This window comes from Pteropus vampyrus, unplaced genomic scaffold (genome assembly GCF_000151845.1).
Source record: "Pteropus vampyrus isolate Shadow unplaced genomic scaffold, Pvam_2.0 Scaffold2, whole genome shotgun sequence".
NCBI lineage: Eukaryota > Metazoa > Chordata > Mammalia > Chiroptera > Pteropodidae > Pteropus > Pteropus vampyrus.
In genome coordinates, this window is record NW_011888783.1 from 19,362,505 (window position 1) to 19,377,003 (window position 14,499).

Here is a 14,499-nt window from a genome sequence, read left to right on the forward strand (position 1 = left end):
CACTAATCTGCTTTGTCTCTGTGGACCTGCCTGTTTTGGATATTTCATATAAATGGAATCATACTGTGGTCTTGGTTCTGGCCTGTTTCATTTAGCATATTTTCAAGACTTATATGTTGTACCGTTAACACTTCATTCCTTTTTATAGTTGGATAATATCCAATTGGAAGTATTTCTTCTCTTCAGAAATTTATGTACTTATCATTCAGTATTTACATTTTGGCTTCAAATAACACTACCAATATTATTACTTACAGTACGATTACAAAATGCAAATTATGACTTCTTTGAGGTTTTAGAGTATATGTCACTAGACATGTACACAATACCATGTTTTAATGTCACTTGAAGTAATTCTGCATGTAGATGACCAATGTGAAATACAGGTTCAGTGGCTTTTTTTTGAATTGCATTCCCCTGCTCCTTTAATTGAAAATTTTTTTTATCTTGGTAGAAAACACAGAACACAAATTTTACCATCTTAATCATTTCTAAGTGTACAGTTCAGTAGTGTATATTCATATTGTCATGAACAGTCTCCAGAACTTTGTCATCTTGTAAAACTGAAACTATAAATTAAACACCACTTCATTTCCCCCTCCCCTCCTGGGACCTACCATTTTACTTTGTTTCTATGAATTTGACCATTCTAGATACTTCGTTAAGTACAACTGTACCACCTTTCTTTCTGTGACTGGCTTGACTTAGCCTGTCCTCAAGGTTCATCTGATGTAGCATGTGTCAGAACTCCTTCCTTTTTTAAGACTGAATAATACTATATCACATGTATATACCACATTTTCTTTATCCATTCCTTCATCTTTGGACACTTGGTTTACTTGCACCTCTTGGCTATTGTGAACAATGCCGCTATAAACATGGGTGTACAAATATCTGACATATTGCCTTCAATTCTTTTGGACATATGCTCAAAAGTGGAATTGCTGGATCATGACAATTCTACTTAAAAATTTTTGAGGAACCGTCAGTTTTCCATGAGCTGCACCACTTTACATTCCCACCAACACTGCACAAAGGTGCAAACCCTCACCAACTTATTCTGATAGTAGCCATCCTAATGGATATGAGGTACTATCACATTGTGGTTTTGATTTGCATTCCCTTACTTGATATTCTGCATTTTTTCATGTTGGTCATTTGTGTATCATCTTTGGAGAAATGACTACTCAAGTCCTTTTGAGTAGTTTTATCAGCTGCTTTTTTGTTGAGTTGTACATCTTTATACATTGTGGATATTAACCTCTTATTAGGCATGATTTGTAAATATTTTCTCTCCTACTTCCCCCCAATAGGTTACCTTTTCACTGTTGTGTCCTTTGCCTATTCTTTCTAAAAATAAGCAAATTACACCCACCCACTCACATATGCGATTTGTATTTTACTCTTGCAACCAAAAAACCTTGCTTTTTTTTTTCCATGAATGTTAACTGCTTTATAATTTTTTTAAAATAGGTTCAAATATATGGCGATAGATTTGACTTTGATCAACATACAATGCAATGCAATACACAGATGATCCACTATTGAACTGTAAACCTGAAACCCACATAATTCTCTCAACCAATGTCACTCCAACAAATGTAATAAAAAATAAAAATAAAAATTGTCATAGATATCTATTAACTGATGAATGGATAATTAAATCATGGTATAGCCATATAATACTTAACAATAAAAAAGTGCCTTTCACTTAATGTGGTTCAGCTGCTTCTAAGTTCAAGCTCACATCTACCAACCTACCCCATGACATAGCTTCACATACAAAAAAAGTGAGCAAAGAGAAACAGACTATCATAGAATCAGAATTCACCTTACCTGCTATTGTTATTAAACCTTGCCTACATAAAGCTTTAAAATTTATCCACATTTTAAATTAGCTGTCTTTCAGGACATCACCTACTGTACTAAGTCCTTGGTGATTTAACTGTGTGCTTCTCTGGAATCACTGTTATTGTTCACCTAACAATAGTTCTTGTAGACTTCTAGGGAGCTATAATTTGAGTCTTGTCATTGACACCACAGCTTCTCAAAACCAATCACTTCTAACCACCTACACTGCTACAACACTGATCCAAACCACTATGAACTCTCACCTGCAGTTACAATATTCTTTCCCTACTTCTGTATTTGCTCTTTTACAATCTAGTCTCCATTTTAAAAGTTGTCATATTATAGAACCTTGCTTTTTAAATATATACTATAAACCTAAAAGCAACAAACGAACAGGACAGAGACTTATGGACAATAGACTAGCGGTTACCAGAGGGGAGTGGGAGAGGAGAGAGGTAGATGGGGGTAAAAAGGGTCAAATATGTGGTGACAGAAAGAAATCTAACTATGGGAGGGGAACACACAATGCAATATACATATTCCTGTTAAACTGTGCACCTGAAACTGGATTTTGTTAACCAATGTCACCAAAAAAATAAATTAAAAAAATATATCCTAGATTACAGCACAGCAATATATAAAGACCTTAATTCTTTTTCCAAATGGAATAGTATTGTTGCATCTACCAGTTTATTCAACTAATGGCACACAAAGAAATATGATTTCCAGTCTTTGCTATTAAAAATTTCTGCAACAGCTTTCATATTTTCATCAGTGTCCCTTTTGAGATAGATTTCTACAAGTGGGAATGCTAGGTATAGGTATAAATTACAGACCATCATTCTTTTAGCAAAAGTATTTGATGTCACGATCCTCTCTGGGAATCTGAAAAAACGTATAGCTCCTTCAGCAATTAAGTTATTTCAAGATTTCCACAACTCCCTCTCTTAGGTTACATTGGAGTGAAGCTCGCCCATACCCAAGATTGTGTTAAGTATATCTGGGACAAGGATGATCACCTATACTTTTTAAAAATGGTAAAGATGATTCTGTAGGCAAAGTTATCATTCTTAACCATAGTTTTTGGATCCCAGGTTAAACAAATCCTGTGTTGACAAAATAATGTAGCTGATTAAAAATAACACTATACACAGTGATTCCCAAATTGTGTACCAAGATGTTTTAAGGGACCATAGTGAACTCACAAAGGCAGTTGGTAGAATATTTTAAATTTTTCAAGGGAAACACAATTTGATGTCTACAGGACATTGAGACTGTTCAATTTCAACATATTAAATGTCATTCTTTTGACAATTTTGTAAACCTGGGTATGTTTAGCAGTTGCCAGGATAAAATGCAAGTATGGCACAAAAATCAACGTACAAGAAAAGAGGGCATCCAATCTGATGAGTGTGAGTGGTGCAGTTCACTAAGTTGCACACATTCCATTAATAACTAATTGTGGTTGGAGTGAAAAAAATTTTTTCACGTGACTACTAAGTTGTTAGGACATACTTTAGTTATTTGAACTTAACTATTTAATAGAACTGTTTGGTATGGGTTTTTTTTTTTTTTTTTTTTTGGTCCTAAGGTTGCCACCACGTTAAAATTACTGAGCTGCAAAGGCACAATGAATAAAGTCTGGAGACCTCTGTCATATATAGTTTAAATTGTTTTAGGGAGTATATTATTTAGGGGTGATTAATAATTTTGGATAAAGTTATCTTCCATTATAAAACAGGAAACAAGTTTTTACAAAATGGTTAATTACTTAAATGTTTGATAACCAACTGAGTAAAGGATAACAAAAAACACCAATCACATTACTAGTTTTTCTCCCATAACATATACAATTTGTTTTACTTTCAACTGGGCTGGGCTTCCTACTAGAGTTAAAAGCACATCAAAAACAAAAAGGCTATGCACTTTTAAAGCTAATCACAAAACAATTCAGTACAGAATGACAAAACACCACTCAGAGCAGTGGAAACACAATTGCTCTAATCTACTTATTTGATAAAAGAAATCTATAGCTAAAATTTGTGGCAAAGATGAAAACGAACTAAAACATTTGGGGTATTGAGAGGACTCAGAGGGAAAAAAGGCATAAAAATTGTAAATTAGCACTTAAAAAATAAGAATACACTATTAGATTAGGAAATGTTCACAAAAGAAACTTAGAAAGCAATGAAAATAGAAAAAAGCAAATTGATATTAAAAGTATTTTAATACACAATTTGCACAGTCCATATGATGCACTCACATTATACATATTCTCCTGGCTAAATAAAGCATTTAAAAACACTCCAGAATTTGAAAGTTTAATAATATTCAACTGTTAATACATACAAACGACTGGTCAGAATGTTTTTACCTAAGCATATGTATATTGTGTGACTAACTTTCAAGTGAGTTCCCTAAATATGTCTAATTTAAATAAAAACAAACCAAAGACCAGTTTTTTTCACAAGTCAATTAACATTTATATGGCTTTACAACAGTGAAATATTAAAACTGGCAGGCGCAGGAAATAATACAGTGTTCCCAATGCTGAGAAAGTTGGAGGAATTAAAAAGCAAATAGTAACATTCCAATAGATAGTAATGCAAAGACGCACCGCAATCTGAAGCATTGTGATTAATCATTTACACTAGAAATTATTCCCAAACCTTCCGGAAACTGTCACTGCTGGCTAAATTCTTAAAGAAGCTCAGTATTGTTAAACTCTGCTCAGTTTTTCCTAATACAAATTCTATATCCCCATGTGTAAAATAAAAGTATATTTTAGTTGATTTATTTTCATTATTTAGCTTTTAATAAAAATAAAGATTGAATAACTAATACTTTTAAAAATACAAAACCAAACTGTTTATTATAGTATAGTTTATTTATTAATACAATGTTTAACTATAAAAGTTGATACAGTTTGAGTTTAAATTCTGTAAAACGCAGTTTGCAGAAAACAGTTTAACAGTTACTAGACTAATAAGAGAAGCAGCATTTTGAAACTAATTTTACAACTGTGACAACAGCTTTATTCCTAAATTTCATTAAAAAAATATACATCACAGTGACTTTGAGCTAGGAAAAGAAGTGCATTAACTTCATTTGTTTTTCCCTTCCACAAGGAAAGCAGCCACAACTTTTAACATCCCCACATACAAATACCCAATTCATTTATCAATCCTTCAATACTATAAATACACAAAAGGGAACAAAATATAGAACATGTGCTTTTGGTAAGCATAGGAATTCGCTTTAAGAGAAAAAAAAAAAAAAGGTAGAAACACTAATCAACCCCACTACTCCCTCCCGTACCTAAAACAAAACCTCTCAACTTCCTTTTCTGAACGATGGAATTTTTAAAATTTACGTAACTTTTCTTTTCCTTTAATATTTACTTCCTGTGTAACACCACAGGCTAGAGTTTACATCTGCCTGAATTCCTAAAGGCAGTTGGGAAGCCCACTATGGGCAGGTGTCAGCCAATGCAGCACTTCCTGGAGTTTATTTTTATTAAGTTTTAAAAGTAGTCTTTGTAACAAAACACATCTTTTCACAATAAACAGGTTGTAAACCTACAATCCTTGGAGACTTTTTTTCAACTGTAAGTATATGAATACTAAACTGTATAATTATAATAAACATGACCAAAAGGAGACAGAAAAATACCCATTTTGGTTTCTTTATAACAATCAAATATATGGCATATATTTAAAGTACCTTCAGTGAAGGTACGGGGAACAAGTTCCTATAGAAATTCACTATAAAAGGTTCAAAGCTGATGAAAAATATTGCCACCCAGAGTGAAGCACAATGAACGACTTACTAAAAAATATACTAACTTGTTACATATACTAACCTGAAGACAAATGAAGAAACGCTAGTTAATACCACTAATCAAAATATCAGAAATGTAATGTGTTCCTGTCCGTAATATTAAGAAATTTTTACTTTTCAGTTTCAGATCTTCCACTGGGTACAAGAATCAAAGGTCATTCAGCAAAGCCAATATGAATCAGTATCACACTTGTGCAAAGGATAGATTTATCAGTCAAATTCTTAGAAACTTCTGTGAGGACTTTGATTAAGGAACTTAGAAACTACAATGGTCCAGGTGTGAACTCTCTATAATTTTAAAACGTTTAAAATCCAGCAAGTTCCCTACTGCTCATTAACATTAACCTCTGTACAGTGTCAATTTCTGTGGCAGATGGTTTACCCAGAAAAATAATTCACACGAAACAATAATCATGAAGAAATTTATCGGATATTACCAATCGAGCAATAAAGACAAGCCAATCTAAATCTTTAGGAGGATACTAAGTGAAAGATACTTTGGGGTAAAACTGTAAGCTCAGACATAACTATAAAATCGATTTGACAAGACGGAATTAAATAGTTGATTTTTAGGAAACTGGAGCATATTAAAAATAATAACTAAAGGTGGTACAACGATTAAAAATGAAATGGAAGGACTGTTTGAGCTGTGTGCTATTCAGATACAAAGGCAGACTTGAGGTATAGTTAATATGTTTAATCATTTTCTAAATGTACTTTATATTCTGAATATAAAATCTAGCTGATAGTCATCTCTCATCTCAACTCCTTCACCATTATCTGTTCTATTGTTCAAAAAGGCCTATAAATAATGCTTAGCATGGAGTTGCCTTTTTGATGACCAAAACAGATGACTATTTATAAAAATTACTAAAAATTTTCCCCTTATGGTTATTTACGGTTACAAGTAACCATAATTCTTAGTAGATGAAGCTCTGGGATCAGACAACATAGAAGTATTTTTACTTAGCATGGTATTTTTTTAAGTATAATTATTTATTAGAAATCCTTTCTTAAATAGCACCTTTCTTGAAACTCAACTAGTTTATATAATAGATTTTGAAAATGCAATTTACTGAATTTAAAACAAACAATAATTTAAAATATATAACATTATACAGCTTGGGCATTCAAGACTCAATTATTCCTAAAGTGAGCTTGTGGTCAAAGTCTCTAAGGAATCAATTACCCTGAATTATCATATTTATTACTCTTATGATCACAAAAAAAAAATTTGAAAGATCCCACTGTGGATATTTGTTTCAAGATATTTTAAACAATCTTATAACTATTACCCTATAAATTATGCAATTAGCTACCACAATGCTAAATATATCATTACTGTATTAATCAATAATGAGAAATATTATGTTAAGCATTGCTTCACTCGGCATTGAATAGCTACTGGGTTTACCAAGAAGCTATCTTGGTAATACAGTTGACACTATATTGACAAATATTAAAGTACAAAACACTAGAAGCTACAATTAATTGGAATTCTGAAATTTCTTTTCAAATGAGGCAGGTTTTGTGTTTGCTGGATGTTCAATATTTTATTTAGAAGAGAAATTACAGAAGGCCACACATCACAAAAATAGCAATATACAACACATAAAATTCTAAATGGACTTTAGATATCTTTAGTGTTAAACTCTGTAAGCTATCAAAGTTTGCAACTTTCTACTCTACTCTATATGGCAATGTTATACTTGCCAAGTTAAAATAATGTTAACAGTAATGGTATAAAGTCACCTGAATAGAAAGAAACCAGAGTCATAAACATGCTATAGCCTATTGTGATACATATATAGAAAAGATGCATTTTCTTGCCATTTAAAACTCACAGCTATGGGAGTTATATTCTGTTCAAGTTAAAAATAAAAAACAATCATGCAGAATTAACACTCAACTCTATATAAGTCAGTGGCCAAAAAAGAGAAACCTTGGAAGTTAATGTGTCAATACTAACAATTTTTAGATTCTGTCTAACTTAAAGAGTTGTACAAGTGGTAGGTTTTACTGAAAAAAGTATTTTTTTTTTCCTTTTACAGGTTAATAAACAATGTTCTCAAAAAGCAAAAGTCTCATCTCTTCAGACCAAAAGCAACATAGATTGAGAATTACAATCTGATCTTCCAAGGTATAGTTCTTGTCAGATGCTGTATAACAGCAAGTCAATCTCAATCAGTACATCAACTGAAAAAAATACTCAACTACTTTATAGACAGTTAAGTAAAACAAAACTAGATAGGAAAAATATTAATATGAAACAAGCTATGGGTAAAACTATAAAGAATAACATACAATATAAATTACTATATATTTATCTATTTTAAAGCGCAAATTACTATAAAATCAAAAGTGATGATTTAAGATCTCTATTAGGATCCTGCCTCTGTGTAATTAAAAGCTGCTGCTGCAAGCCTCTATTATAAATGCAATCAGAAAATCTTTACAAGACTTCTATCTAGTGGCTTCTAAAGTTACTTTAATCATGAGAAACACAAGCTTTTTTAACAATGTATTCCAACAATCAGTTATGCTTGTTTCTAACTGGCTGATCATACAAATTAAGGTACAGAATAGCATGTTTGCTACTGGCTGATTGTTGCAACACAAAAATGCATACATGAAATAGTTAAACACAGCACACGGTATTACACCAAAGTGTTTTTCTCACTTCAAGTTTATTAAAACTTTAGCAGTACAAATTATCCAGGTTGCAGATTATCAAAAGATCAACTCATAAAGTCCACATTAAAAAAAAAAGACAAACATAAAACAACTCAACAACAATGAAAAGAGGAAAACAACATAAAGGAGATTCAGCAAGTCTCTAAACTTAAATTTTGAGACAGAATGGAAATAAGTTTTTACAACTCACTCATCCACTTTTGTCTTCATCTGTTCCAGGGCTTGATTCATGATCAAATTTTTTATTTTTATCATGTACATGATCATTTTCTTGACCCTTTGATTTTTGGTTTTCTTTTTCCACTGAGGATCTGGTCTTATCCTCCTTATTTTTCAATGTAGAGAATTTTAATTCATTGTCCTGACTACTTTGTTTTATTTTTGAGAAGGGACTTTGATCTCTATCAGCCTTTTTTTCCTTGTTATTATTTGAGCTATTATGATCATGACTTTTAGAGTGCATTCTCTTCTCACCCTCAGAATTTTCTTTTCTGTGTGAACTCTTACTTTCTTGGTTTCTATATTTTTCTTTGTTTCTGCTCTGACTCTCTTCTCTCTCTGAGCTCCTTGAGTCTCTCCTCCTTCTCCTTCTATCTTTACTTCTCGATCTTCCTGGTGTTGTTCTTCTCTCTCGGCTCCGTGACCTTCCTCTTCTCCTGTACTCTTGTTCTCTGTATCTATGGTACTCCTTGCTTCTGCTGCGATCATGGTCATGGCTTCTGGATCGCACTCTTCTGCTCCTGTCCCTACTTCTGCTTCGTTCCCTTGTTCTACTATTGTAACTGTGCTTGCCTTTAGTTATATCACGTTCTCTACTCCTAGACTGTGCGCGTCTATCCTTTTCCTTACTTTTGTTATGATTATGCTCATTACTTTTTGATTCCAACTGTTTAGACTTCTCTTTACTTCTGCTCCTTTCCTGATCTTTTCCTTTAGAATCAGACTTTTCTTTTTCTTTAACGTTCTCATGATCCCTTTCTTTACTCCTTGACCTCATTCTTTTTTCTTCATGTCTATTATGCTTTGTTTCTCTTTCCTTACTCTTTGATTTCTCTTTGCTTTTACTCCTACTTTTAGATTTGGCCCTTTTCTTCACCTTGTTTTTATTATATTTATCATCTTTTTCTGAATTTCTTCTGACGTCTCTCTCTTTGCTGCTAGACTTATGGTCTTTTACTTTCTTTTCCTTTTCACTCTTTCTGTTTGGGCTTTCAGACACATGCCTGTGATCAGTTATTTTTTTCTCTTTTACTCTAACTGGGCTTCTTTGATTTTCTTTTATTTCATTTAACTCACTCCTAAAAAATGAAAAAAAAAGTTTTTTTGAAATTTTATTAGGAAAATACTGGTGTCTATTATTGGCTAAGATATTCTATTTTCCTTAAGATATTCAGAAACAATTGAAATGGCTATAAATAATGTATAATGGTAAAAAAAAATACTTGTCACTACATTTGAAATAATATAGTTAAATCTTACTTATCCCCTTTGATCCATCTTTCACCACTTGATACCCTCATTCTTTGAGCTCTCTGCATCTCTTGCCTCCAATGTGGAGGAGTCTCACTACGCCTGAAACGATCCCTTGATCTGGATCTAGATGGAGTTCGGTAACGCTGAAGTAAAAAAAAGAAGAAAATTAACATATAAAAATATAAAAACATTACAACAGTAGCAAAAGTGTATATACTTCTAGGTTCAAATAAAATGTCTGAAAGTTCTATGCTCTCTAATTAAAATGTCCCAATTTTCAGGTAAGAAATCAATAAGGTAGAAAGACTTTAAACAGCCATACTGTAAGTTCCAAATAAGAAGCATTTGTATTTGAAACTAATATTGTATGTCAACTATAATTGAAAAATAAAAAAATACTAAAAAAAAAAAAAGAAGCATTAACCCACAAACTCTAGCTATCCATTTTTTCTCCATGGACTGTCCTATTTAAGTAATGCTAAAGCAGAGTAAGTACAGGAACCCTTATAAGTTGCCAAGTTCCAACTTGGAAGTATGTTTTCTTAAAGTTTCAAAGCAAACATTTTTATATTATAAGAGAAAGTGAGTAAATGTTCATTTATTTATATTCATTTATTCAACCAATATTTACTCAGCCCTTAGGAAGGCCAACCCTCTACCATATACTGAGGAAACATTAATGAGCTAAGACATGTCTGATTTTGCTCTCTTGGAACTTAAATTCTGCAAGGCTAGGAGAACACACAGACAGACATATAATTAGCTATTAAGCATATATACAGCTACGATCACAATGAATGTAAAAGGAAAAGTAAAGGGTGCTCGGAGAATATATAATAGAAATCTGACCTAGTACAGGGAAAGGGTGTGAAAGTTAAATATTAAAAGCTGAAAACTAAAGAATATGTATGAAGAGTTATCTAGGCAAGGGTAAGGAAAAAGACGTAAAAGGGGGTGAGGATAGCTGGGAGAGGAAGAACATGTGAGGCATAAAAAGTACCATGTTTGAAGGTTCTGAAACAGGAAGAAATAGCATGTTTTAGAGATGATGATAAGATAGATCAATATGGTTAAAGACAAAAATTGCAAAGGGAAGTAGTACTAGACAATAATGATGAGGTAAGCAAGGATGAGATCTGTGATGTCTCGTAAGCCAATTTTTTATTTATTCTAAGGTCAATAACAAAGGAGTGACATAATTAGGTTTTCATTTTCAAAATGACCATTCTGGATACTGTTTAGAGAAAGAATTAGATTAGTGATTCTCGAACTGTGATCTAGTGATCCCAAGACTCAGGGGATCTGTGAGGTCAAAACTATTTTTATAATGTCACATAATTTGCCCTTTTCACTTTTGTTCTTTCATTATTGTACAGTGGAGTTTTTCAGAGACAACATGTTTTGATGTCTTTGCTTTCATAGCTAATGGAATATGTGCTTATGTAGTCTTATTGTTTTAAATATTTCTCAGTTTTACTTTATAAAAGAGTAAATATTGATAGACATAATCCACATCAGCAAAAGCCTTTTTGGATCCTCAATAATTTAAGAATGTAAAGAGGTCCCAAGACAAAAAGTTTGAGAACTGCCATAAAAACAGGTAGGAAGCTATTTATAGTTCTGAGAACATACAATTAATTTAATTAAGATGGCAGGAATGGAGCTTGAGAGAAGCAGAAGTATTCCAGAGTATTTAGGGGATTGAACTGATAGGATTTGGTGATGAATAAGATAGAGAAGGTAGGAAAGAAAGGAGAAAAAAAAAATTCTTGGGTTTCAGTTTTAAGTAACTACACAGGTGATGGCATCTGTCACTGAGAATAGGAATCTAAATAAGGATCAGGACTGAAGAGTGCTATGCTCAACACTGTATATGCTGAGGTTGAGGTGCCCATTAGACAACTAAAAGGCTGTCAAATAAGTCTTTGGTGATAGAGCAGCAGATGGAGTTACAGCATACAGTAGCCACTGAAGCCATGGAAGTCACAAGACTGCCTAAGAAGCATATGCAGAATGAGCAGAGTGGGAACCCTGAAGTACAACAATATTTAAAGAGGAGGAATAAGAGCATAAGCAGCCCGAGGTGACCTCTGAAAATGGTTCCCGATTCACTTAACCCAGAAAACCCCACAAAATCATGCACATCAAGAGGATCAAATCATTGTGTTCACTTTAAAAACACCCGTGAAACTACCCAGGCCATCAAGGGTATACATATTCGAAAAGCAAAGTATCTGAAAGATGTCACTTTATAGAAGCAATGTGTGCCATTCTGTCATTACAATGGTAGAACTGGTAGGTGTGCCAAGGCCAAACACTGGGGCTGGATGCAGGGTCGGTGGTCCAAAGAGAATGCTAAATTTTTGTTGTACATGCTTAAATATGCAGAGTATGCTGAACTTAAGAGTTTAGATGCAGATTCTCTGGTCATCCAGGAGAACCAAGCTCCCAAGACATGGCACAGAACTTAACAGAGCTCGTGGGCGGATTAACCCTATGTGAGCTCTCCCTGCCACGCTGAGATGATCCTTACTGAAAAAGAGCAGATGGTTCCTAAACCGGAAGAGGAGGTTGCACAGAAGAAAAAGGTATCCTAGAAGAAACTAAAGAAATAAAAACTTAAATTTACTCCCAGGCCATAAGTTTTTTAAGCATCAAATAAATGCTTTAAAAAAAAAAAAAGTATAAACTGGCATTGGAAATTCAAGATAGACTGGCCAGAAACAGGAAGAAAAGATGAAAATATGATGGAAACAAAGTGGAAAGAGTGTTACGAGGGAGATCAAGTAAGACAAAAACTAAATGGATCCATTGGATTTTGTAACAAGGAGCTAATCACATGGCAAACTCTGTATTCAGCAGAACGGCAGAAGACAAACTGAAAGGGGTGAGGAATGCGTAGGAAGTAAAGAAATAATATTCTAAGTATAGCATAGTTTCTAAATTTTGAAAACACAGTAAATATTTAAATTCTGATGGGGAGAATCTAGCAAAGAGAAAGAGGATGAAATAAAAAAATACTTTTAATTTTTAAGAAAAGTAGAGATATAATGGTCAGGAAGTAATAAGGGGACACAAATGATCTTGATTTCATTTTACACCACATACATGTAAAATCCATTAACATCCCATGGATTTTCAGTTTGTCAGTTCTAACACAAAGAAGTTACTATAAAAAGAGTACATATAATTCAATATCCATAACTATTCTAAATTTTAGTCATTTATACATAAAATATTTAAGAAACATTCTAAAATTATTTAATATAAATGTAACACTATTAAGATTTATGGGAAAAGAATCACGTACCCTTGGTCCTCTTCCTTTAATCTTCCTGCCAGACCTAGTAACTAAAAGTCGCCTCTGGTATGAAGCAGGCTGGGAGTTAGGTGGATTACTAGAAACGAGCAAAGAGAAAATGAAAACACATTATTTTACAAAAGTAAATCTAGAGAACACAGTTTTACTGATACAATTAATTTAAAATCTTAGATAATGAGTGATTTTCAACCAGGAATGTTATCAATTCCTAGTAGGTATTTGGAAAAGTATAAGAGCATTTTTTTTTTCCCCAACTGTCAATGTCTAGAAGGTGCTCTTGGTACCAAGTGCCCAGGAGGCAGAATGCTAAAATCTTCTAATGTATGAAGATGAAGAACTACTCTGCTCCCAAATTCCGGTTGTGTGCTATGGAAGAAACATTGTTACATAATCTTTACTAAGATAAAGTTAACTTGATAGTACTAAGAAAAATTAACATAGAAGAAAGAGCTCGGAGTAGGCTATATGTTGTGGGAGAACCATTTTAAAACTACCTTATTCCAAAGTAACTTATTATCCTACGAGCAGTTGTTAATTGGTAATAAAACTATAGAGAACTGTAATTAATGTGAATTAAGTAGAAATAAACTGGTCTAAATTAGCAAAACGTTTATATCATGGTTTAGACCGAAAAGTAAAACTATTTTAAAACAACGAGCTAATATTTGATTAGCACTAACAATATCCATGTAAGTTATATTTGAAAAGTTCATTTTAAAGTAGTTCAAACATTTTCTCTTTGATATTTCCCTAGAAACATCCTTTCCTAATACTTGAGGAAAAATAAACTAAACCCAATCCATCAAAATTACCCTGTTTCAAATATCTAAGACTCATTTTTATATTTTTACTATATTGTGAAAGTATACGGGGATTGCTCAGAATTACTTTTATGTTATAACAATATATTCTGATCATAAATGAGAAAGAATTCAATCATTTATATAGAAAATTTCTGAAAGTATTTGAACATGATATCAGTTTTCATTACAATATCATAAATCACACAAGGAAAATAGCATTTTTCCCTCTGAGAAATTGAAAAATAAAGGTTTTTACTTGCTTAAAAGTTTAATGTATACAAATAGCACAGTAAAACATTTATCTCGTTCCGAATAGAATTGGTTTAAAGTACCACTCAATATTTCTTTTGGTATTTGCAATGTTTAGTTTTTTAAAAAGTAATTTTTACTGAAAATCTGTTTGAATTGTCAACTTATCTTTTTTGCAAAAAAGAGTGTTACTAACATTATCCTATAAAAAAAGATTTCAATTTTGGGAGAAAGTCAACCATTAAATCTTGTCGAAAATAAGTAAAA

General features: G+C 32.6%; 1 protein-coding gene across 8 annotated transcripts in view; it reads right to left on the reverse strand.

Annotated features, from left to right (window-relative positions):
* Positions 1–8,359: 8,359 nt before the first annotated feature.
* PPIG (peptidylprolyl isomerase G) overlaps positions 8,360–14,499 on the reverse strand; it is a 47,238-nt gene continuing 41,098 nt past the window's right edge. For all 8 annotated transcript variants that reach the window (XM_011358056.2, XM_011358043.2, XM_011358036.2 and 5 more), the window contains 3 exons: positions 13,169–13,256; positions 9,865–10,001; positions 8,360–9,683 (listed from right to left, as the gene is read on the reverse strand). In XM_011358056.2, coding sequence (XP_011356358.1) covers positions 8,576–9,683; positions 9,865–10,001; positions 13,169–13,256 — 1,333 coding nt within the window. In that variant the 3' untranslated portion in view covers positions 8,360–8,575. The remainder of the gene's footprint in view (positions 9,684–9,864; positions 10,002–13,168; positions 13,257–14,499) is intronic.